This window comes from Labrus mixtus, chromosome 24, assembly GCF_963584025.1.
Source record: "Labrus mixtus chromosome 24, fLabMix1.1, whole genome shotgun sequence".
NCBI lineage: Eukaryota > Metazoa > Chordata > Actinopteri > Labriformes > Labridae > Labrus > Labrus mixtus.
In genome coordinates this window covers 736751-764121 of record NC_083635.1, presented here as the reverse complement: position 1 = coordinate 764121, position 27371 = coordinate 736751, and the positions used below count along the sequence as shown (strand labels likewise).

Sequence of the window (27371 nt, the reverse complement as noted above, 5' to 3'; positions counted from 1 at the left end):
TGTCATTGCGGCGCTGCGTGTGTTGTTGTGAAAGTGTGTGTGGTGGTCGACCGTGGCAGCTAGCCCCTAGACGACGGGAAATGTAGCTAATGTAGCCGCAAACAGCGATAGCTTGCAGGTACGTTTGCTAGCGGTAAGAGGCTCCGCGGCTAACGGCGGCGCTATGTGATGTTTACGGACAGTTAGGGAACCCGAGTGTTAATCACCGCATCGAGTAGGGGGTCCCATTGTTATTAAACTGCAGGGTTAGCTAGCTTAGTGTAAAGCAGACATTTACTGTATACCTGCTGGATGTTTATACAGGGGAACATGTGAACAGGTTGTTGATAAATAGCCTACTCTGCTTCATTGTCAGGTTAATGTTCCTACTTAGAGGATACTGTGTTAATTTTGCTCGTATGTTTTGACCGGAAATTGACGAGCTCTTACCTTGTTACTGTGAACAGGTACTATTTTTTTTACTGCACTCGCCTGTGTGACAGCGGAGGACGACAGACAGACAGACAGAGAGAGAGAGAGAGTTGCTCTTACTTGAATCTTCAACACTTTAATTATAGAGATGTAAGTGCGGTCAAATTGATAACCTGGGCATTTTTACAATGTAGTGTACTGAGCGAGAGAGATTATTTTTTTGTCCAGGTCCTGTCTGTTTCAACTTATGACGAGCAGTGAAAGTTAATCATGTTAATTGATGCCACTTGAGTTCTTAACGTCTTAAGAAATGCGTAGTTGGATTTTCCGAGTTACACCTTAAGATCATGTGCTGCCCATTTCAAACTCTCTTAAAATGACCAGCAGGCTCCACCTTTTAATGTCTTAGTGACAAGTTAATATAGGGACAGTGAGAAGTGATTTTCTGCTCTTGTGTGCATTAGGTCACTCTTTGCAGAAGCACTTAGCTCACCAGTGCAGTCCAGTAATTTTCAGCCTGCGCCATGAGTGGCCTCATGTAATCAGGTTATGACATGCTAATTTAATTATATGAGATGTATATCATGTCATTATCATGCAGCAGGCTGCACATGCTTTCAACAAGGAGTCTTTTACGGTAGTCAGATACATATTATCTTAGTCAATGTGACCCAGATGAACACTATGCTGAGTGAGTGACCATCCCAAGGTGAGCCTGCTTTTATAAAGAGCTCTTTCAGCCACCTTTTTTTTTCTAGAGCCCTTGGGATTCTAAATCCAGAGGGAAAAAGGAGCTTTGCTTTGGTGGCATGCTTCACTGCAAGAAATCGTTGGAGGGTGTTGTGTTTGTGGGAGGGGGGTTGCATTGGGTGGAAATCCAGCAGTGGCAGTGGAGGGATGAAGAGGGAGGATTGAATATGGAGGCATGGGGGGGGGGGGGGGGGGGGGGGGGGGGGGGACTGGGCTGTGGTGATGGATGCCAGGCGGGGAAGTGGAACACTTGGCCTTTTCTGTGATTTAAAGGCCTCCTGTTCTCTCAGGACAAACACACATACACACTTGAGGTCAAACTCAGGTTTCAAAATCAGCTGTTTACAAGATGTGCCAGGTGTGTAGCACTTTAGATTGAAACCAGACTCCACCTATAGTCACTTAACTCTTTAAGAGTTACTTTTTTATCACACACACACACACACACACGCTTCATTTCTTACAATCAATCTTTTGTTTGGATTTCTGCAGTTGCAAAATGCTCATTTGTCCATGTTTCACTTCTGAGCAGCAGTTCATTGGAAGAGCAAGCCAGCAGGCCGTCCCCACCAACGATCCGATCAGTAATAAGGCTCAATCATAGTCATTATTGTTTGAAGAGTATGTCCCAGATTCGGTCATGCTGGTCAAGGCATCATGAAGTCAGGGGCGATTCTAGTGTCTGTTGGGGCCCTATAGGCAAAGGTTCACTGGAGGGGCCCCTTCCAATGAATTTCCCTCTTTTCATTTCCCACCCCCAGATGGAAAACTCCTCTTCATTTTCCTTCATTGACATCTGACAGCACTCCCCACTGTCGTTGCTAAATTTGCACAATTTGAGGCAATGCTTTGGTTTCAAAGTTTGTCAGCCGTTGTGGGCCCCACCTACTGGCCTGGGGCCCCAAGCAGTTGCCTGTTGACAAGCAGCGCCTCTGCATGAAGTCATCTATGATGGGCTCTGACTTCTTTGCTGGCAGGCCCTGGCAGTAGTTTGTGTCATACTTTAAACATCACATAAGGATAAAAAAAGTGAGGACATTTTGCCACTCCTGACTTCTTTAAAGAGGTTTAAAGGGATTTGGATTGCATTAGGAGTGCAAATCTGAATTAGGATTAGCGTTATGTTTGGGGAAAGTGTTATGAGTTAGCCTTCGAGAGAGAGAGGGGGTTTGGGGGGGTTTCAAGTTGTCACTGAAAACCTCCACAGGCATGGTATAAAATGTGCATGTGTATCATGCATGACAGATGATTGCAGCTCTGGAATCATAGAAAACATTTGTAAAGTTTGCCACTTTAAAAGATTAATTTGAACCCTTGAGGAGTGTATATATGCACTCGTCTTATTTGCTCGTAAGGTTGCCGTTCCACCTATTGTGACAGACTTGTGTTACCATAACGACAGAGCTTGTATGTGGTGACGACAAGAAATAGGAAACACCTCGTCTACAATTCTAAGCCACACTTGTCGGGTTTGTTTTTTTCACACGTGGGTCATGTTCATGCTGTTGTCTGCTCGCTGCTATTCATGACATGTCAGTGCAAGTCTGAGGATAGTGACACCTTAGCAGTGTTTTTTTAAAGTTGTTAATGTGACCATGACAATAGTGTTCAATTCAGCCAGTCCCCCCCCCCCCTCCTAGCAACCTAAAAAGTGCTGAGGCGATTCCTTCTGCGAGTACAGTCAAGGGTTCACTGATTCTCACCAGTGTTGGAGACAGGCCAGGCTTTGCAGGGTGTTTTAAGCTTTCCGGGGTGGGGGAATCAGCTCGATCACATCAACCTCTTCCTGAACTGTCTCATGCGGTCACACTCGATTGGATTTGGACTTCAGCTTCGGAGCTGTAGAGGTCAGCGTTGTCAGATGGTGTTTTTTTTTTTTTTTTTTTATAAATCAGGTGTTCACAGCAGGTTAGGTATGTGGTGAGGAAGTGTTAGGGCCGTTTCACACATGTACTTCAGCTCTTAACGTGTCTGGACCTGTCACAGTTGAGCTACTGTACATGTGAGGACAAACTTCACATTGTGTGTGTGTGTGGGGCACTGAGTGTAACTGAGCAGTCTGAATTGAATTGTCGGAAGAATTCACAGGGAATAAAGTGGTGATATGGTGAGTTACAGTGTCTGGACATTTTTCTCAGACATTAGCCCTTTCCAGACTTTCAGGCTTTTTTTGTAACAGTGCCGTATAGGGCTGGTTAAAAACATCGATTCATCAATTCATTGCAATTATTAATTTCCCAATTCAATATCGATTCAGCTAAATTTTCGTTGTAATGACACCCCCCTCCACTAGGGGCACTGTGGGTGCTGCGAATCTTTGTTGTAATGACGTCTCTCTCCACTGGGGGCACTGTGGGTAGTTTGAATCTTTGTTGTAATGACGCCTCTCTCCACTGGGGGCACTGTGGGTAGTGTGAGTTTTGGTTGTAGTGACAGCTCTGTAACGCCTCTGTTTCTACCTTTGAGGAGGGTGGGATCACTTCATTCTCACCATTATACCTCCACAACATTTAGACTGATGGTATAACATCACAGGGACACATATATATCGAAGCTTGAAACAGGACTCTGAACAGGGCTACTGTAGCTTTTACAAAATGATAATAGAGCCTTTGTCCCACAAATGATAGCCTTTCTATTTAAATTGCTCTTAACAACTATGTGTGAAGTCAACACAAGTGGGACCAATGACATGAGAGTTTATTGTGACATGAAATATCTTTTGGATAAAGCGATATTAGGGTTTGTATGATGCACATCATGTTTGAACTTTTGATTATTTAATGTCATATCTTCCAGCATGGTTGCATCTATGGGAACAGGACGGATAATTTGATTTGTGCGGTCTCATGAGCGTGAAATCGTTTAAGAACACAGATCACCCGCTGCTACACAACTGTGGCTACATTGGTTTCCCTTTTTACATGGTAAATTTAGACTTTTGTACATTTACTATAATATTTGGCAACCGTGAAACCAACACATTACCAACATATTACATCCTTTTTTTTATCACATTTTTACAGTGAAATAGCAAAGTGCGCTTATCAGTTTATTGTTTTAGACTTTGATCAGTCACGTTTTGAAGCATTTCTTTACAGAGCATATCAGACAGCAACATTGAAATCTTTGTTTTCATATTATCAAACCACAGGTTCTCAATTTAAAAAATGGGCAGTCCTCTTGCTCATAGGACGGGAACTATCCTGACAGGGTTAGTTTTGTAGTTCTTTTCTTGAGCTGGACATTTGGTTGCCTTGAAAAAAAAACACTGCTCAGCCCACCAGTGACTCAATAAAAAACACATTAACATTGATCTACGCCCCCCACTCACATTTTGAATTAACTTCCTGAACTTGGCTGCCTCCAACATGGCGTCAGGTTCTTTGATATCTGGTAACGAGCTGGATTCACACCAGTTAGTGAAGCTGCAACAGCAGGGCCGCTTTCCCTGCAGGGCCCTGATGAATAATTGAGAGGCGGGGCTTATGTGAAGAAAACCCATTAAGATGCAGAGTCACACTGGTCTCCATGGAAGCAGGGCTATATTATCAGGATCACATCAACTTGGCCAGGCAACAGGAGAGCCAGCACAGTGTTAGTCTGGGAGAGTATGTTGACTGGAATGGGGAATTTCACAGTGCGGGATGAGGTTTTACTACAATTCTTACAAATACTTCAAAGACTAAACCTCTTATTGTCTCTGCCAAATGGACGGCTCTTACAGCATCAGGTAAAAATGCAAGATTAGCTCAGTTAGGTGTGTGTCTTCATTCTTATGAAATGTCTCTACATGATTGATAAGTTATAGTGTTCATTGCTGTTTGGGACAGATCTCAGTACTATTAAAATGATGACAAAGACATTTTTAAAGCGCCTGTGTGGAGTTTTCAGCTGGTTATGAAACAGACTGAAACTATTTGTAATTCCTCTTTATGTGCTAAAAAATGCAAAGAAGACCAACAGCAGAAAGGTGTATTATTTCTATAAAGTTATTTTCAATATTTTAATCTGCTGCCGTGGGTTTGTGTCAGAGGAACATGAGTTATATATTTTTTTTTTAAATACATTTTTCACAGCAAAAATGTACATATTTACAGGACAATTAAGCAAAGTGATAAAATGTATCGTTTTGTCCACAGGGGGCGCCAAATTCAACACAAACTAATAGTTCCTCACTGGAGCTTTAAGCTGACCCCAAAACAATTCCAGTTCCTCCTTTTACTTAAAACTGAATAACTTTGGGCTTTTGACTATGGGTTTAAAGAACCAAGATATTGTTTTGTATGGGGGGGGGGGGGTATTTAGTTAAACACAACACAATATTTATAAATGGTTACAGTTTCTTTGTGCCTAGATTAGATCTGCCTGTTTTTATCAGAGCTGGAGAGGAAACTACTATCTGTTAAGACAGTTTCTGTTTCAGCTCCTCAGTGACTCATTTGCTGTTCTAGAGATGTGACTTCATGGTTTCTTTGGGACTGAGTGGCATCAAGTGAGTGGATATTTCCTTTTTGTGTCTGTCATTGGAGCTAAAAATAAACCTACTTTAAAGTGTAGTCCGGGATTTTCCATAAAGGTGAAGCGGGCCGAGGGAGGTTAAAATTGATTCCACCGCATCACTCCACGTTTAATGAGTTATCAGGTCGTTTTAACCCGAAACATGGGCCAATATCTCTCTGTATCTGTGTTTTCACTTGTCTTTTAAGCTGCTGTACTGATTTTAAACGGCACTACAGCCACATTAAAGTGTTTGAGCTTCCCACTAGAGGCCGACACAGGAGTGGGTTTTTCACTCGTCCCACTCCCACAAAAGTTATTCCATCCTATCCTAATCCTGGGCCAGAATCGAAAGCAAAAAAAATCCTGTCCCGTCCAAATCTCGGTAGAATGTCTCCTGTCCCATCCTGCTTCTGCTTATTCATTTATTTCAATGAATTCATGTTGTTCATTTGGCAACATCAGTCATACCTGCTTTCTCTGATGCATTGTTTGAGTTATGCTAAAATCTGCATATATGTTAAAAATGTCGGCCTGTACTTCTTACCCTGTGTTTGAAATCACCGCTGTCTGAATACCGTTGTAAGTTTCAGCCTTATGCTTTACCATGCCCCTTTCTTTAAAAGGTATTTCTGCCTGCTGTCATCCCAAGAAATCTTAAAAGTTACCTGATTGTTAGACGTCAGACTCCAGCCTATTTATATTCAGGGGAAAAATGGATACTTTTCCAGCGTTGATCCATTATTGATGTCCGAGGCTACATCCAGAGCATATTTCAGTGCTTTATTGGGTTATGCAACCAGCTCTTAGTGTACGTTATTTCCCTCTTTTAGACCCGGAGTAATGCAGTGGAATTAATCTAGACCTCCTCATTCCTTCATGGAATATCCACTAAAACGTCACCGTGAAGGAGGTTTTATTTCTAGCTCCAATCACTGACGCAAAAAGGAAAATGGACAGAGTTTTCACCTCGCCCGGCCATCTGGCCGGGTCCCAATGCAGCATTTGACGGAATAAGGGCAAAGGTTATGTGATTAGAAATCCACTGGAGAGATATTAAAGCCTCCTGAGATGATTGTTTGAGGATGATACGATATCATTGTTAACGCTTAATCCCACTTTGTCTTTACTATCAACCACTTACTTCCCCATTCACAGGGCAAGTAAACCAAGTAACCACGATAGCTGCAACATCCTGGTACTTCTCTTTATGCATGGTCATTTAAAGATGTATTCATCTTGGTGAGAAACCTGGAGCTTGATAATGAACTCTTGTTTTAGCTGCTGGTTAATCGTTGTGTCAGTGTGTCTGTTGCTGTCGAGTTAATGAATTCTTAAGGATCCTTGGTGTCCGGAAATGTCCTCATAAAAGTCCCTTGATGTTAATTTTTACTGCTTGGTTGTAAACACTTAACTTACAGTATGTATGGAAAGAAATAAACCAAAGCCAGATCCATGTGTTAAGTTCTTATATTGTATGAACTTTAAACCCAGAGATAATCTGTGCACCACGAAAACAAATAATCTGTTTGTATTAGAGAACAAATGGAGATAAAAAGCTGATTAATCAGTTATTCAGGATGTAAATGAGGCTTTACTCAAACCTGGCTTTGCACTCTTCTATTGTATGAAATGTGTTGAGTAATGTCAGCTCACACTGTACAGCTGAAGTGTTTACGACACATGACCATTTCTCATGAATTACACTGTTCCGAGTAAAATCGAGACAATTTTTCAGAAAAGTGTCCTTTGAAAACTCCCACAAACACTCGTCATCACCAATAGTAACAAGCTAACTTACAGCTAAGTCATAATAAATCAGAAGACACATCTAACAGGCATGCTTTCATGGTGCTTTCTGATGCTGTCTCCCAGAATGTGCAGGCTCAATCAGGTAAAAGGCCTTGGACTCAAGAGTGTTCATACTCATACAACCAAAATTTCACACATGCCAGAAAATCATTGAAACTGGTTAGGAGCAGCTGATAGACCTATGAATGGCCCGTCTTGTCCCCCTTTTCTCTGCATGACTACAACATGCATCGTCCTGAAATTATGCCGACTTCAAAACAAGTCGCATGACTCAAAAATCTGAAATGTGTACGCCTGTCTTTAAATAATAAGCAACATTTTTTCCAATGCCTGCTTTTAAAAACCCAACTTGATTCATGTTGTGATATATTAGAGCTGTCACAGTGAAGGAATTTCTCCTATAGTCATTCAGGCTCATGCATCAGTATGTGGATAATGATTGAAAACAAGTTTTTGGGTGCAAATGAATTCTCATTTTAATTCTGTAAAAATAAGTTAGAACCAACTTGTCAGCCAAAAATTAGGGAAACAGTCATTTCTTTCTGTCAGCTGGCACACACCTGAGCTTCTCTGTTTGAGGCTGCTCTGGGACTTAGCACTGGGAGAGGTAGTTGTGCTCCAACTGCTGGGTGACGGGTAGCTAGAAGAGCCCTCAAATGCAAAAATAATTCCCATTACCACAGGGACACATCCGTTGCAGGTTTCGCACAATCCCTTATCTAGAATGGCTGGCCTTTAAAAACAATTGAAATGTTCTCAAAATAGCCAAAAGAATCAGAGACAGAGACTGCAGTACCACAAGATAAGAAACATCTGTGAAGGCATGAACAATTGAATCATCTTGCAGGCTAAAAACCAAAGAAAATCCAAAGCAGCTCTGGAGGTGGCTTGATATTTGATGCAGTTGTTGGTAAAATTGCAATCTTGCAGTTGTTGTGACAAATCTTTAAATTACTCCCAATTATTGTATCCAACTTTAAAACTATTTCCTGCTATTTCTTTATAGGAAATAGAACACCTTGTTCTATTGCTTGCTGGGATATCAGTATTGCACTGTTTTTCCACAAACGCAGCTTTAAATCTGAAATATCAGCTCTGTGGTCCCTCAAAGGGAAAGGTCCTTTGTAGCAGATTTGGTGGGACAGTAATTTCTTCCAGGCTTGAATGATTTAATTGTTTCTGTCTTCACCTTCCTTGAACCCACTCAGGGTTTTCATCCAGCGATGAAAAAAACATTCAGCAAGTTGTTAACGTTATCATCTCAAGTTGCTGGGATCATATATTCTGCAACCTCAGCCGGGCTGTCAACACAAAAGAGTTTCACCGGCTTGTTGCCGCTGAGAGCCAGAGGGCCGGCTGCCAGACAAATTAAGATCCTGAATTAGAAACCAGGAGGTAACTGCACTGCTGTGGGGTTAACGCTTCCATCGCCCTTTTTCTCTACAGATAATAGAACACATTCTGTGATTGGATGGCTTCCTAACAAAGACGTGATGTTACATTATGAGTCTTGAAATCAAGATGGATGGATGTAGGAAATCGGGCCAGACAAGGGAGCCAGCTCCGGCTGAGACTGTGTGTATTTAGAAGTGGTTCAGTCAATTTTCTATGTAGGTTTTTGGCTCGTTTCTTACAGCGATGCACCACAGGGCATGCTCCTCTCTGATAAACAGCCCTGAAGTCTCCCATCCTTGTCGGCACCCAACCAAACGAAGGGCTGCCAGCCCTTTCCCCTGCTCCCCTCCAAGCAAGTGACTCCAAAGCAATGAGAGACATCCGATGTTATCAGCCCTGCAGTTTGCACAGAGCCACCGCCAAGGGCTCATGAACTCACAGCACAAAAGAGTTTTCTCTCCCCCACCAAAAGCTTTGTTTTGCACACATTTTATCACAATTTGGATCCAGTTGAATGTTGGAAAACAACGTACTGGACTACAATGCGCTACTTAACGCTGCTTTGTTGAAAACGTTTAAAAAGATATCTGTGCTTACACAACACAATCGTGAGCCTTTGTCTTAAATGACTGAACAACTATGGTGTGTGATAACCTGCTGTGAGATTCCAGCCCTAGCTGCAAGCCGCTCGCAGCTGTCTCTGACCTATTTGTGAAGCTGATGGATGTAAAGGTGAAAAGAGTCTTTTGTGCGGCCGCCTTTTGTGTTCCTCTAGAAGGACGCCGATGATTTTCTGCAGACTGTCCAACACCGACTTTTACCATCTGAAATTCTAGATACAAACATTCACAAATACATTTAAAAGAAAATAAGACAGGTGAAAGAGCTGAGTTGAGTGAATTTCTGGGTTTCTGGTAGTGCTGCATCCATGATGACGGATGTGGACTTCTTGACCTGGTTACAAAGATTCCTCAAAGAGGCGCAGTTCAAAAGGCTGCAGAATTCCCCTCCGCACATTTTGCTTACTTACAGCGGTAGATAAGAGAACATCTAACGACTTCTTCCCTTTGCCTTGATTGCGTCTTTGATAGATTTTTGCATTGCCTTGAGGTTGTCAGTTCAGCCTTTTTGAAACTATTTAACAGCTTCATATAAAGTGTTTCATTTTGTGTTCATGGGTGTTGATGGTTTGGTTAATCAGAAAGAACTCTGCATTACACAATTTCTAGTTTGTTAATTCTCACTTCTGCACAACATATTTAAATCTGATGCTTGTTGTCTAGGGCTGGATGAAACGACCTCAAATCGATATCACAATTAATTAAACATTTTACCTCGATCGCGATTAATGAACGATTATTTTGTTTTAGTTTTTTCCCCTCATAGTTAACTGACATGGTCTGTACTGTAAATATGCTCAGCTATAAAAGCTGGGAGGTTTTTCTAATGACAGAGTTCATATCTGATGAATTATTTTGTGGTTATTTATTGAACATTTCAAACTGAAATCAAAGCATCGCTTGAAATGAAAACGACACATTTGAGTTTTAAAGTTGAAATTCACTTCTCTAAAACAGTAGAAAATAAATAACTTGCATTTCTTGCAAACAGTTTTCCCGCAGTATTTACATTTGACTTATTTTTGTTTGCCGTCGTCTTCTCTAAAGAAAATGGCTTCCATGTCGCGGATTGGAAGAGTCGTCACTTGACTCTGCCCTGAAAATCATCGAAATAATCGACATGGGCAAGATCACATCGGTAAGAGATTCTGAAAGTCGGTTTTGATAAATTTTCGATTAATCTCCCAGCCCTACTGCTGTCCTTCAGGCCCCCCTCCCCTACTGCCTGCTATCAAAACTACCTTCTAGCATACGTCGCAGAGGAGAAGGAAACATTGCCATGGTAACAGCAAGCTCCACCAATCAGAAGCCTTGCTTTGACACTTTATGATTGTGGGCAGTATAGTTATTTTCTCCTGATATCATAAATAAACCATGTTATCTTACAAACCTGTGTCTTCTCCAGGAGCATATATGTATATCGTCTTATACTCTCTTGGATGTTCATGACAATATGTCTAACATGGAGTAAATGAATGGGAGTTTGACTTCTGCAACCACACTGTTGAACCCAGCACTCTCTCGTAGTCTGAATGTCTGCATCAGCTGACCTTGTGATTCAGTTTTGACGGCACATGAGTCAGCTGTGGAGGAGGATGTTGACATATGCCGACATATAGAAACCAAAGGAATGAGGCTCTGAATGACATCAGAACTTTCCACAAAGCTTTTGAAACAAAGCAGTGGTAGATGAACGTGTGAAGGGAAAGGTCGCTTCTGCATTTACAATAGGGACGTAACCAAGCACAGCTCTGTGTACGCTTTTGTTTGACATTCTGGACCCACAGATCTTTTCTGTGATTAATTCATTGAAATGAACACGCTATTTTGACAGCCCTAGTGAAGATATCATCATCATCGTCTTTTATAGATATTCATTACAGTTAAATGTACCATAACAACAAATTATAGAACATCTGTGTTATTTCACTGCTGATGTTGAGACAGTTAAGGCGCCACAGCTTAACTGAAAGTCAGAAAGTTGAAGTTGTGGTGACAGGAAGTTAAGACTGAGCATGTGGTTTTCAGAACGTCCTCACAAGTCCAGCGACATACATGTGTCTGGTACAACGTCCGGAAGGAGCTCAATACTCCTCAAGCCGATTGTTATCATGTTGATTTTGTTAAACTGCCGATGTCATAAGAAAAAGAATGACTGCTTTCACAACAACCAGCACTTAGTAAAAAAAAAAGACATGCAAATTAAGGAATTGTATTTATTGAACGGGGAGCATCATTTGAGTTTATGTTTTGAATTAGAGCCTGACTGTTATGGGATTTTTGGTGCCGGTACCGATATTGGGGAGAAAAATACAAAATCAGTCGGATATCTTTCTTAGATCTACGTTTGATCTGTAGAGATAGATACACATATTGAGTTGATCCTTCAAATGTAGTTATTAAACACTAAGTAGTAAGTAACTAAAGTATGCAGCATAAGGAAGATAAGATGGTTACTCAACTGGAAAGTAACTGCCCATGTATGTGCATCAAGGCTTGACACTGGAGGGTGATAATGCTTGTTAGTGAAATGCTATTTGACTGGTGAAAATCTAGTAAAATCAGCACTGCGATTAAAATGTACCAATAAGATAATCACTGGATACTAATATTGGCCGATATTATCGGCTGGCCGATTAATCGGTCGGGCTCTACTATACATATAAATTAACTTTGTCAACCATACACACACAACTCGCCAAAAGACACATCCCTCCTCAATCGTTTCTGCAAAATCATCTGTTCAAATTGAGGCAAAAAAACAACAACTGTAATCACAGAAAATGGCATGATGTGTTTAATATTCTGTTTGTAGCCTCCACTGTCAGTCAGGAAGACAAATTAGAAGCTTACATTTTGAGGGAACTATACACCCTTCAACATAAATTCCATACAGCCCCATTAATCATGAAGATCACACTGTCTGGGTGAGACAAGGCTGCTCTGTGCAGCCACTTTTTAAAGAGCCAGAGAAGTATTCATCTTTATATTACTCGTCTTATGCAATTGGTAGCAAGTATTGTTGCTTCAAGCTTGTATTGTTAACAGTAGAGCCCGACCGATTAATCGGCCAGCCGATAATATCGGCTGACGTTAGTATATCGTGTGACTCATTTTATCTCCGACATGTGCAGATATTACTGGATTTATTCACCAGTCAAAAAGCGTCAGATTACAGGTTTTTTATTACACTAGCAGTTTCTTTCACCAGCAGAGTGTGCCAATAATTTTATCGGTATCGGCCCCAAAAAATCCCAAATTGGTCCGGCACTAGTTTATAGCGATGAAAATCACAAAACTCTGTGGGTTTAATTTCACCTGTGTGTGTCTAAGAAAATAAATGTCAAACATCTTTGACATCAACCTGATGAGGGGAGTTTCCCCTGCATACTCGCTTACAGTACCTGAATGTCTCCATTCAACCTCTCCCATCAAGTCTAATGAACGCAGTTTGGTGTGTCACCTCTCCGACGTGCATACCATGAGCAGCTTCCACAGTGATCTCCAGTTTGGATACAGTATGCCTCTGTTCTGTGTGGCCTGCTGCAGTTATAAACTGGCTGCTCTGCCTAAACTAACAGGTCAGACATGTGAATGACACTAGTGTCTAATACCTCTACTTTTTTTATGGCAAGTTCTAGTAGATTCTTTTTATTTGAATAATCTCACATGCTGTAGTGTGGCAAAGTCATGCTCAACACCTTTATTGTCTGGTCTTTGGCCCTTGGAAGATGTATTAAAACCCTGCGGAAAACACAGATTACATTTGGAAGCTTTAGATACTTGAGTTACCTCAGTTTACTCTAGTTCACAGTGGACATTTTTCAGTCAACTAATCAACTCTGTCTTTCCTGTGGCAGGATGCACCAGTTTGGACTCAGCCTTCTGCGATGCTACTAGACGACGAGGATGGGTCAGAGAAAGAAATTACGCTGGTGAGGCAAACAAGCTGTGAGCCAATCCTTAAACACAGCCGCTGCTCCATCGACTGAACCAGCCATGCCCCTCCTACCCTCCTGATCCTCCACCCTGACCCCTGCACCTACCCTTGGATAAACCTAAAGCGGCCCCCGGCAACTCCTCGTCAAGTCAGCATGGCTACACCGTTCCTGTGGAAGCTGTCGTCCCAGAAGCTGGGCTTCTTTCTGGTCAGCTTCGGGTTCATCTGGGGCATGATGCTGCTGCACTTTACCATCCAGCAGCGAGCCAGCCATGAAAACAGCGCCGTGCTGAGGCAGCAGATCCTGGACCTCAGCAAGCGATACATCAAGGCCCTGGCTGAGGAGAACCAGAGTGTCATGGACGGGCCCTATGTGGGTACTATGACGGCTTATGGTGAGTAGAAAGCTCTCTGTGAGGATCATGCAATTCAGAATTGTTTTAACTTTCCAAGGGAGGATATACTCCTTTGTCATGTGGTGGAAATGTGAGGTGGTGATACTGCTGTTTACATGAACAGATACAGTGATATGTTCCTGTGCATATTACAAACATGAACTACTAACAGCTGATTCATGTTTTAATTTGTGCGAAAAAGAAAAAAAGTCTGACAAAACAGGTAACGTTATAGTTCACAGCTAAGTTACTAAATCCAGGTATTTCCTCTCATGCATGAGCAGAACGTAGGTGATGGTTGGCCGTCGGCTGTAGTCTTGTAGCTGTAGGTGTGTTCAAGTGCAACTTTTTGGCCAAGACAAAAGGTGTCGTTTCCACCAGTTCTTTGCTGTCTGCTTGGTGTGTCAGGGCCTTTACTCCAAGTTGCTCGGCTCCTATGAATTGGATTAACTAATACTGATGGTCACATTACACAGCAGCCTCTGCCATCAGTGTGGGTGTGAATGGGTAGGTGTAACCTGCGGTGTAAAAGTGCTATACAAGCTCAAGTCCATTTACTATACCAGGGGTGTGTGACCCTCTTCCTTTTGCCTTAATACTACTTGGATGCTTTCATGGCTTCTTGGAGCTTTTTTGCTTTCCACATCTTAGGTGGAAAAAGCTCTTCAGAAGTAGTAAACATTACGAGAGAATCATAAATGCCCAAGAAATTCCACAAATGTAGACCGTTTGATCTGCCTTCAATTCATCTGGCATGTTTCATTTTTCTAAAGATCTTTTCAAGGTATTAAAACATCATAGAGATGCCTCTTTACAAAGCTGTGATGAACTCTTTTAACATCTTGAAAGTGGCTCAAATAGTTTCACTTGTTTGATTCTTGAGCAGACTCTATCTTGTCTATATACAAGGGGAAACAAGTCTTGGAGATTAAATGCTGAAACAGCTGCGTTTGGAGCATAATACAGTGGGTTCAGAAGACCCCGTCAATAAGTTATTCATGCCATTAATAGACCTGTAAGGCTCGATAGGCGGCTTCATTAGAAACCTGAGATTGGAATTGATTGTTCTCTAATACCCAGAGAAACAGCAGGATACAGTAAAGCTCCTGGAGATTAAACCGCCCAGAGAATTTCAAGAAACAAGAAGAATAGAAGTGCATACTTGCTCGGGGTTTTTAAAACTGAACTCAGCAGGTTGATCTTTTGTAAGAGCATTAAACTGCTTGCTGGCTAACAATTTATACACACATTTACCCTGAACATAACCAAACTACTGTCAGTAAATTGTACTTTTGTAAAGATAAATTACACCTCTGATTTTTGTTTTCAGGGCTTTGCTTATGTTTTGCTTAACTTGCATTCATAACCCGTTATGTACTATCAAATTTCAGATACCTAGGCCAAAAACCAAGTACCCCAAAAATGTACAGATCTGGAAAAAAATGTACAGATGTAGGGGGAAAAAAAGTGCAGATCTGGAAAAAAAAAAGACAGATCTAGAACTTTTTTTATTTTTATTTTATTTTATTTTTTTACAGAAATAGAATTGTTTTTACAGATATAGGGGAGAAAAAGTAAAGATCTAGAAAAAAAAAAGTTCAGATCTAGAAAAAAATGAAGTTACCGCTGCAAAAATGTGTTGGTCTCTTGTTCTTCTATTTATTATTAAGAACACAAAAGATGCAGTAGTTTCCAGCCAGCAAATAAATCAAGTTCATATTCAGTCAGGGTCACGATTCTATTTAGAATCTGGATGCTGGATTCATGATTCAAAGTATTTTTGAATCATACTTCAGGATCTACTCCAGTCATCTGTGACACTGGCTGAATTTCTTGTTTGGCATTCTACTGAGTTAAAGAGCTAGCCTTAGCAGTTAGCAGGGAGTTACTGATTAGGCAAAAAAAAAAATAGATTATAAATCTCAGAAGATAAGAATCTCAATTTTTACATAAATCCATTGTTTTTCCCCCTCGTCTATTGGTTATGGTATCAGATAGGGGAACAACGCCCAATAACATATTTTGGACAATAACCGAGCCCAAAAACTGTGCCAGCATCAGTAAATATATCATTGCAATAACAGGATCAGACGACTTCATGGATTTCCACAGATACATGATCTTGAGCTTCATGGGAGCAGCGTCCTGTCAAGTTAGCTTTGTTCCCGAGTATGATGGATTAATTTCCATGCAGCTGTCGGAGCTGCAGCTCAGTCCCCTGACCTCCGTCCAATATCACATGAAAATCCATTTCATGTCCTTGATTAGATCGGGAGGCAGCAGGATACTTTGGGCTTCCTGTATTCACTCACTCGGGCGATGATTTGCCCTGATATGATTCCTAATGACTTTAAAGGGAGAGGGTTTCCTCCTCTGCTACCCATAAATGACCCATCAAATTTTAATGCATTTAAATTGAATATAAAGTCCAATGGTGGTCCATTTACAGCAGTGCCTTTTTAGTTGGGGTAATTGTAAAAACACAAGCATTTTTTTAAGACTTTGTTCTGAGGAACTGAGACCCAACCCTGAAACTCAGGATGCAGGGAGGACTGAAGGCTTGTTGTTGGCAATGCTAATGTTAGTCACGCTTGGCAAACCTGTTTGACATTGTTTACAGACGGCCAAATTTCGACCCACAATGCACTTTTGGTTCACTTCCTTTGTTTGGAACAAGATGCGTCTCACCTACGCTGAACCGAACTGAACTCTGGTGCACTTGGCAGTGAACCCCTGTTTTTTTGGTTTTTTAAAAAAGATTTTTTTTGGGGGCTTTTTGTGCCTTTATTGGAAAGATAGGATAGTGGATAAAGTTGGTAGGTGAGGTGAGGTGTGTAACCAGTCTTCTGACTACTCAAATCGCTTTACACCACATTCACACACTGATGGCAGAGGCTGCTACAAAAGATGTTACTACCAGATGTTACTTATCTGAAACATGCCTTAAAGCTGACATACAGGTTGATTCTCTAAATTTCACATTTGTTATTAGGTACTCTTGGCAGTATTTTCTACCTGCTAATGATATCCTGATTGTTCATATTATTAATCTTCACATCAGTTGCCATATGCATTGTGTCCTTCAGCATCAAACACCAAACTTGAAGCACAAACATCAATCTTTGTGTTGCTTGTTTTGTGTGAGCCCCAGTCCAGAACAGAACATTCATGTTGTGATTGTTTTGGGACAGGAAAGGGCAGCATGTCCTTATACTTTTAAGGACTAGGAGTCGGAACTATTTTGTATTTTGCTCGAGTAATGGCTGAAATGACGAGTTCTTTTCTTGTGTTGTTCACTGAAAATTGTGACACTGACTGCAGCAGGCCACCTGACACCGTGCCTTGTTCCTGCATAGTCTAGCGGCTATTGTGGATTTCTTTTGTGGCATGGCGATGGACACATATCACACTTTGCTCTCTCTCTCTTTGTGTCAGCCAGCTCCATAGGGCCAATATCAGAAATCAGGGGAATACAGCTAGCCCTTAGAGCCCACTGGGTGTGGTGTAATCTTATATTGCTCTTCTAATCCTATCTGTCCTCTCTTGGGTGGAAGGTTACTGGGTGATTCTTTTGCTTCTGTCTGCTATTCATATCCGACTTAATATTACAGAGACTGAACGGCTGGGCTGGAGCTTCCCTCACTGCTGACAATAAACAATAGAGATCAGTGCCGAATGCCTTGGGCTTATGTTCCCACCTCTCTTTAATTAAGAGCTTAATAAAGAATCCCAGCGTTCAGATTATTATCTTATATGACACTATTATTAAGTGCAAAGTTAACTTTAGTACTTTTAACCGCTCCAGGATTTGTTTTGCAAATTGCAAACAGAAATATTGAGACAGGCAGAAATGTGTCCCAAAGTGTGCTTTAAGTCATCCAGTTACCTGGCAGCTCTGCTCGTGTTCCCAGGGACAAGTGGAAAGTCACAGTGCCACGGTAATGCTTTTATAATATACTGGCTAATGAAGGCCTCTGACTCACATTTTGTTTTTTTGCTTTCAGTGTCACATTGGGAGAAGTTCCTCTTTTGTTGGCTTGAACATGAAGGACTTTTCAATTCAATCAGTAGAAAGATGAGACACCCCACCTTAAATGATTTATTTCGACTGCACAGGCATTGATTTTTAATTACAGATTAAAGACTGTTTGTTGTCTCCGGTGTTGCAGTTAAAAGTACAACAACATAAAACACAATGAAACCTGATTTGTCATCTTCAAAAAGGGTGTTGATTTTGTGTCTCAGTGTTTTTTAAGTTGGAACAAGATGCGTCTCACCAAGCTGAACCGAACTGAACTCTGGTGCACATGGAAATGAACCGAGACCCCTGTTTTTTTGTTGTTGTTGTTTTTTTTAAGATTTATTTTTGGGCTTTTTGTGCCTTTAATGGAGAGATAGGACAGTGGATAGAGTTGGAAATCAGAGAGAGAGAGAGTAGGGAATGACATGCAGGAAAGGAGCCAAAGGTTGGATTTGAAAATGGGCTGCCCGCTTTGAGGACTATAGCCTCCATACATGGGGCGCGCACACTAACCACTGCACCACCAGCACCAATTTACAAATTAATTTGTGCCAATTTACAGCACTGTTAATACTGTGGAGGCAGCTAATAGGAAAACAACTTTTTATTTACTAGGTTCACTGAATCTAAACTCACAGCACATTTAAGGGGCCTAGCGTTGGTTCTCTTTCTTCACTGGGTCAGTTTCTGGAACGCGAGTGCAGCCATACATGCGTCACATGAGAACTACAAGATTGTTGAGGAAATGACTAAGACTTGACTTCACGCAATAAGACTCAGTTGACTCAGATGGCTTACATTGATGAAAGTTTATACATAAGAGGAATACTCATGAGGAGACATGGATCAACATCACTCTTGTGTACTCGTGTATTGCTAAACCACATCTGCAGAACTCTTCGAAAGGCATTGCATATATCCCAAGAGACATTATCATTATCAGGGTTGTGTCACATTGACCCACCTAGACTAATCTGTGACACTGGAGCAGACAATAAGTCTTCCAAACATCCTTGCAGATATCAGGAAAACAGCTCCCATGTACAGGAACGGGTATTGTTCATTATCCAGAACAGATAAGGCAGCAAGGAGAAAAGCAAATGAGATGTAGGTAAATATGAAAATGAATGGACATATACACATCTACACAAAGACAAATAGATGCACTATATCAAAGTGAATCGAGTGTTTGGTGCCTGTTTTGACTCAATGTTGATAAAGTGATGGAAAATACCATCCTGAGTCCGTCTGCTGAGTCTTATCGTGAAATTGACCTTTGTGCGTTTCCTTGTATGACTTCCTGTCTGGCTCGTCCTGTTCTGTCCAGCTCTGTCAAAAATAGAATCACAGCCTATTTGAAAACGGAGATGGATGGGCCCTTGCTGTGGAAACCAGATTATTAACTAGATTGGCAGTGAACGGCGGCCCGTGCGGAGTATATGGACATTGGCAGTGAGAGTCAAGTTTTTATGAATTCTCCAACTAAGCTACTTATACATGGAATTATCATCATGGGTTTCACTGCAATACATTGTGTAGACTTAATCTTAAGTTTCTCTTGGATGTATAGCCTTAAGTCAGTGATACCAGGCCATTGGTGACCATTTGGAAGTGTCAAGGCTATTCCTCCAAACGTTTCCCGTTTCTCCTGCTTTTTGCTGCATCTCAGTCCGCAAGCTCGTCCATATCAGACAAATGCTCTGGCGCTCGGCTTCCCACAAAATCAGGGCCGGTGTGCTCTGCCAAGCCCTCATTGTACCCTTGCCAGTCTCTCTGACGCGATCAAAACTGGCGTGTCAAATGCATTACGGCGAGGGGGAAAATGTGGCGCCCTGCATGTGATAGACAAGCTGCAATTATCACCACCCGAGGAAAGTAAGCGTGCGATTTGCTCTGGATCGCTCCTCACTCATAAGCCGATGCATTGATAGAATAACACGAGTCTGGGATGATTACAGAGCGCTGCACTGTATGTAAATATATATGTATTTTTTGTGCCTTTAATGGAGAGATAGCTACACAAGATTCCCACAAAAAATGCAATGACCCATATGAAACAATCTTCAGCTTTACATCCCAATAAGCCTCGAGCTGATGGCCTGATGAACCGCTCCCTGGTCAATCATTTACAAAACACAGTAGTTGAGTATGTTCTCTCCAGACCACAGGCATGCACCTTAAATCACCTGCCGGGGTGATAATGCGATCAGGAAAAGCTTTTTATTAGTCATGTGGAACCTTTTTGTTCCCGTTACACAGATACAAATAGAGAGTGTTGGTTCAAAATCTGGGTATACCGGACACTTTACATATTCATATCCAGGATCGAACGCTGTTATGAAGGCTGCAAAACAACAATCAATGCTTCTGTGTTAAGTTTTTCTCATGGAATTATTGATTGTTTCCCCTCTGAATTTCATAAACAATTTGGGTCAGAGTTGTTTTTGATGTAGCTGATGTCTGAACCCTGCCTTAACCGCAGCGCTGGTTCATTTTGACACCCCCAGAGGCCCTTTGCACCTTTAAGAAAAAACTAAAGACCCAGCTCTTTCATGAATACCTACGACCTTAATGATGATGAAGACAATGGTTTTGTTGATAACGATGACTTATAAGATGGTTTCTATACTGGTTAGAGCTCTCAAGAACTGCTGTCAATGTTGTGCTTTGCCTCTGGTCACTTCCTGTCAGCACCTGTGTGTTCAATCAGACTCAAAGCTGATTCATACTGTACTTGTGTTTGGATGTACTTCAATCGTCTGCTTTCCGCTCTGACTTTCAGACTTGAAGAAGACCCTCGCGGTGCTGCTGGATAACATCATGCTGAGGCTGGGCAAGCTAGAGTCCAAGGTGGAAAACATCTACAACGGCACGGGGGGCAATCTGACCAACGGCACCAGCACGGCCACACCCAGCGCCACCAACCCTGAAAAAGTCAACGTGGCAGGTATGTGTGTTTATCTGCTTTTCTGAAGAGCCAGAGTTTGTGTGCATGCTGCGCAGCTTACAGGATTCATCTGGATTTGTGGACTTCTTTAGATAAATGCTGAAATCTCCAGAAGGATTGAAGGATTGTCAGCTTCGGAGCGTCTTTATAGCATGTATGGGCGGAGTTTTGCAGTGTTGCTTCCTCCAGGAACCCTACCCTTTTATGAGGTTATTAAAGTGCACAGTAAACATGAAGTAGCCGAGAACAATTAGAGACGAGGAAAAAGACGACTGTGGCTTTTTTCATGACCCTCGTTTTTATTGAAAAGAAATTTCCATAGAACGTAAAACATTCCCGAGTCATGCAAACGACTAAACGCACGGCTCACTCGAAGCTCTTCCATAGCACCAGACTGCAAACCCTTGGACATAATTCAAATAAGGCCTCGTTCACGCTGCATGACCCTTTTATTAGTTTTCATTGATTTTCCTGCCAGCTTTCAGATGACGAACTCAGGCCAATTGAGAGAGAGCGAGGTGTTGGTTTTTCTTGCTCTGTGTTTCTGTGCAGCACTAAACCGCAGGAATGTGAAGTGAAGAGTTTAGCAGAATTGCAGAAATGGATAAGACTGATTGTGTTGCATTCAAATGGATCTAATCCTAATGAGAGCTGCTGGATTTGAACCCCAAGATTTAACTTTTGTTTTGAATAGCAATAAGTTATAGATTAACATAGCAACATTAGCAACACTGTTAGGGTCTGTTCACATGCATCCTTCCCCCCTTCATGATGAATCGGTATGAACACCTGGCCTTCCTTTCTGTTAATAGCCCGTTTCTGTGAACAGCAAACCACAAATTGCAACATCCCGCTACAGCATCTTTAAACACCTGGTGTCATGTCTATCTTCTGTCCACCGCCTGACCGCATGAATAGTGTTGTACTCTACGTTGAGTTGTCCTTGGGTCCTTTGTGCTTCTTTCTTATTTTGACCTTGATGCTTGAAATAAACTGAGATTATTTAAATCACAATAAAAAATGTTTTCAGTTCCTTTTTAAACAGAAGCAGTTATTGTTAAAAAAAATAAGTCGACTGTTTACAGAGCTCAGGCGCTAAATCGATTTAGTTCAAGTGTATTGGCAGTCACTCTGATAATCCTCTTTTCTTTAAAGCAAAAATGTCAGGAATTACCGGTTCAAGCTTTGATATTTGACTGTTTATCTCTCTTATGTTTTGGACTTTTCATCAGATAAAACACATTTTCTGAAGTGGCTCCCTTTTACTTGGGGGAACTGTGATTGGCATTTTCACTTCTTTCATACTATAAAAGACGAAACATGGAGCCCACATGATTAGAACATGTATCATGTGCACAATGTAAAGCCTACTGGAGGAGACAGTGTGAGCATGAGTTGGTCCTCTGTTTGGTTTCAATCGAACCATTGTGGACACTAATCTGATATCCCTTTGTCAAAAAGCACTCTTGGCCATCTCTCCTGTGTTTCAGAGTGATAATACATGAATCCTGTGACATGTCAATAAACTTGCTGGCTTTAAACTTCCAGCAGTACCCTTGAGATCCATCATTTAGATCCTCGAGTGCAGGTCAAGCCGACAAAGTGGCGGCCGCGCGTCCCTCTTGGCAATGGAACTAAAGGGCCCAACACTCCAGAGTCTCCATTGGAGCATGTCTCCTGTCTTTGAGTGGGTGGCAGGCAGTGCTGTGTGCCAACTCCACTTGTGCTCCTCCCTGACTGGAAGGCAATTACAGAGATACCAATCGGGACAGTGAGGGGGAACACGCCTGGCGTTCAGAGGAGCTGCTATCAAGATGGAGCTGAGCAGCCGCCCTGGGACCACACTGTTCCCACCTCCATTGTGTACACTTTTATCTCAGCCGAGGACTCTGGCATGTTTGAGACAATATCTGCATCTTTTGACTAGTCGAAGTTTATTTCTGGGTTGTTCTGGATTCTGTCAGGGTTGGAGAATTGGAGGTAGAATGAGTCAAGCTTCCAGATAAATTCAGTCCAAATTTCCCTTTTCCATTTCCTACTAGTATGAGTGACCACTGAGATAAACAGTTTGCGGCTGTAATTCTCAAGTTTAGTGGAATTAAACCACTGGGGAAGAACAGGGCGCAACAAAATTACACGATAGGATTGGATACGATACAGCAGGATTGGAAATTATACAACATGATACAAAACGATATATGATACGGTATGTCACTAGGGCTGATTAAAAAGAAGCAATTCATCAATGCCATGCAATGATTATTGAATGATTCCCAATTCAATATTCGATTTTGTTTTCCCGTTGTAATGCCACCCCTCTCCACTAGGGGCGCTGTGGGTAGTATGAATTGTTGTTGTAATGACGCCTCTCTCCACTAGGGGCACTGTGGGTAGTATGAATTGTTGTTGTAATGACGCCTCTCTCCACTGGGGGCACTGTGGGTGCTGTGAATTCAGGTCAGGCACAATTTTGCACTTTAGGTCATACTGTAATTTCATGTTTTATTATTTTTTTATTAAAGAATAATGAACCAATAAAATACATTTTTGAGTCAGTTTGATTTAAACAAATACAAACACATCATTATTTAACAAATATAACATGGTTTTCTTTTTAACAAGGTATGGCAGATTAGTACCACACGTCTATAATATTGGTTTAGTCATCTAAATACATTTATCTCCTAGTTTCTATAGGCTGATTCACCTGGCTATGACCTGTTCCTTTTACTATCCATCTAACAACAATAAATGATAGCTACAAGTTGTGGTTACATTACATTAAACAGGTGCTTCATTTCCTCAGAGAACACACTACACAGCCCTTTTCTCAGTCACTACTCTGCAACCTGTGCTTATCTGGACACTTTCTGCTGACTACCGTAACAAGCCATGGAAAGAATGCACTTCACCTTGTCCATGAGGCATTCCCACTCTCTGTCGTCTCTAAACCGGAAGGTCGAGGGTTCAATCCCCAGCTACTTAAGCAACATGTCCGACGTGTGAATGGATTTGTTATACTCATGGACACTTAACACAGAAGCGTCTTTCCTCCTTAATTACTCCTCTTTCCTCCTTAAAACATGCAAGATATTTAGTTTATAAATAAGTTTTATCCTCCCATGTTTCTTCTCTGAACTTTAACATAAAAAAACCTTCTATCCTAATGATTAAAAAATAAAACATGTCCAACTTATCCAACCTTTTTTAGACGCAGTGCAGATCCTAAGAATTTGAGTTTACATGAAACCGCTTCACCATTTCATCATACACTCCACAACAAAGCCTCTGTTCTCAGCCTCATGTTGACATGTGATCTTTACAGCATTACAACGGCCATAATTCCCCCCCCCCTCCCCGTTATTTACAGCTGCTGATGTGAACCAACAGCTGTGCTCACACTGCTGAACAATGTGTCTCTCTTCTTATTTGTAATCTCACAAAAATGTTGCCTGCTCTCATTGCCTTACACTAGTCACATGTGAACGCTGTAAAAAAATGGCATATCTGTCGTCGACATGGCACATTTTTTATCTTATCTCGTGCGATGCTTGCTATGTCTATCACAGAGATAGCTTTCAGCCTTGTGTGCTGCTGCATTACGCAAAAGAACAACGGGCACAGAAGCCGGATCAAAACAAGTCGATCTGGTCTTGGTTTGCTGCTTAGCAGGAGGCAGATTGGGACTCGTTCTGTGACGCCCTTGCTTTGCCACGTTTCGCTGATGTGGCTAATCAACCTCTCCAGCAGTGTTTCATCTGTGGGCTGGACCATGGCATAGAAATGTAATCTTCTCCCCTACACACACACACACACACACACACACACACACAGGCCCAGCCGTCTAACTCTCACCCTCGCTTCCTTCTTTCTCAATTTTTTGGACCCTCTGTGATAAATTTCTCCACTCTGGAAGACAGCAATGTGCCTTACATCTCAGCCATACTGCAACAGATTTTTGGCAGAGTTGTGTCTTTTTGAAACTGTTAGCTTGTCCCTAAATAGAGACCTTTTCTGTCATAGGTCTGGGCATCTTCACTGCGTTATCTCTTTCAGCTATTGATCGGCCTGCTTCTCGCTTTGCAGTTCACAGTGAAAGATGAGATCCAAGGTCTCAATATCAACAAAGGAAAGGGACAAGGACATGGATTCTACTGGGGATTGATGCTAACCTCAGGATCCTATTGGTTGCTGCTCATGAAGTCATATCCCAACTTAAAGGAGGGCAGACGGTTGACATTGAGGTTTCTTTTTCTGCAAAACCTACAAAATGTTATCAGCATACAATTTGAATTTCAATACTGAAACAATCTTGTGAGACTCTTTCCAGAGTCTGTTGGTCTGCATTATGTTCTGGAAGGCCAGTTTACTTCTTCAGTGTACAGATCAATACTAATAAAGTAGAAACACACACACTAGCGCCTCAGTGCTAATAAGCTGCTGAGAGATGCTGTCTGCTCCCACACACTTTCAAACACTTTCAACAATTCATCACCCTGCAGTCTAATGTAAATCGCACAGCGTCAGAATGAAAGGAGAATTTCAGCTCGGATGGTAACTTATTCTTTATTTGCACCTTTTAATGTTTTTAGGCTTAGGGGTTAGCCTAACCCTAACCCTAACCCTAAGCAGGCGCTGCAAAAATGATTGCAAATGGACAAAAACCAATGGAAAATGTTGAGTTATCCATCAAATGTTCTCGTATTACTTACCAACCCTAACCCTTACATTACATATAGATAAACACCAGTCAGGTGTTTGAGATTTTTCTTCACTGATATTCTGAATTCACAACTAAAGCCATTTGTTTTCCACCTAGGAACGTTTTCGAAGAAGGCAGCATTGGGAAATTAGACATTTGCAAAAGAGTTACAGTGAGAGAAGGAGGGTTAAAAGGCAGTTTGAATCCAGGATGAAATGAATCGCTCCACGACCGATAGACAATTAAAATTTCTTCACTGAAGACCAAAAATTGCAACACATAAATCGTGTCGTCTGCCAAAAACGAGACCTGAATCTCTGCCCTCTGACGTCGAGATCTGGAGAGGAAGTGTTTCCAATGTTCCAAATCCACAACTTGTACGTACCTGCCTGCTTCAGAGCTTGACATGAATCACTGGAAAGCACTGAGCCTCTCCAGGACTCCCCCCCCCCCTCAGACCAACCAGCAGCAAGCACAAACAGGTTCTATACTCACTGTTAGGATTGTGCGCATTTGACTTGCATAATGCTATCCCATTGCAGAAAGCAGTAATGCATCAGATATTCTGCCTGGAGACATTTCCTGAGGCTTTGATGACCAGACTCATGGGATCATCACATGCTAGTCCTTAGATCATATTGGTTCAATCACACAAAACAAACCCCTTAAACCTATATAAAAGTTTGACCGAGGAATTCAATATATAAAAAAATATTTTTTTCTAAACGTATTTCTACTCCTGTTAGGCCGGGTTATATAATAGAGTTAAACTGAGAAGAACATGAAATCAAGCAGCAGCCTGCTCCTGATTCGTTCTTTTCATACCAGAGATACCAGTATCATGACATCACATTACAGCTACTGTTGGGCTCTTAGAGATATAATGTGTTTAAATAGACAAATAAATGCTCACTACAAAAAGGATTACCGGTATCTGTCATATTTGTATTTGTAGAGAAGATTCTACTTTTTATTCATTTTATTATAATTCATTCATAAAGTGAGCTTTTTTTTTTTTTTTTTTTTTAACATGTAGGCTAATGTGTTTTGAGATTAGTCCATTAAAGTCCTCTGTTGTTCCCGTAAAATAACCATTGTCTCTTTAAATCATATTTAATGTGTCTGAATAGCAGAAGCAAATCCCGCTGACCCATCGTTTCAGGGGGCGCTGCTTTCTAATAGACGCCACATCTAGCAGCTGAACCTAAAAATTTGAAGTACACAAAATGCATTTCTCAGCACAGTAACCCTCGCACACACTTCAATGAATGCTTCCTTCAGCCGGGGAATTAAATTTGCTTCTAATTAACTTGTATGGACTCTGGCAGGCATTCCATTTCGACCATTGGATGGACAGTGGACGACATTGTGCCCATTGAAGCGTGTGAGTTAGATGTTGAGTTATTAACTGGTGAATTAAAAACCCAAAAATGATTCAGTAATGTGATGTGTTTCAGCTTATTACATGTCTATATTTACTGTCTACTATGATAGGAAGCTGACTATTGTTGGGTTTTAGACTGTAAATTGGTCTGAACGTTGGATGTATTTTTCACAATTTTCTACAGTTTATTAACAAAAGTGTTGAATGAGCTATCCAGAAAAGAATGAGATACTTAGGTATTGTAAATATCAGGTGTATAAAATGCACTTTTAATTAGGGCCCGACCGATATGGGATTTTTGAATAAATCTTGTAATATCGGCACAGCTCGGATATAAAATTAGCAGATACCGATAGTCACTTGATATGCTAATATCGGCCAATATTATCGATCGGCTGATTAATCGGTCGGGCTCTGATCTTGATAGCTGGTCTTCAATCTAAAAACTGTGCTGCTTCTGATAGACCCATGCGCTCAAATATAGCGGTATAAAA

At 41.4% G+C, this 27371-nt stretch overlaps 1 protein-coding gene across 1 annotated transcript in view; it reads left to right on the top strand.

Moving 5' to 3' along the window:
* The window catches only part of mgat5 (alpha-1,6-mannosylglycoprotein 6-beta-N-acetylglucosaminyltransferase), a 95270-nt gene that overhangs the window by 302 nt on the left and 67597 nt on the right, over positions 1-27371 (top strand). Inside the window, exons 2-3 of the mRNA XM_061032209.1 lie at positions 13349-13823; positions 20627-20791. Of these exons, the coding sequence (XP_060888192.1) occupies positions 13583-13823; positions 20627-20791 (406 nt within the window). The 5' untranslated portion in view covers positions 13349-13582. The remainder of the gene's footprint in view (positions 1-13348; positions 13824-20626; positions 20792-27371) is intronic.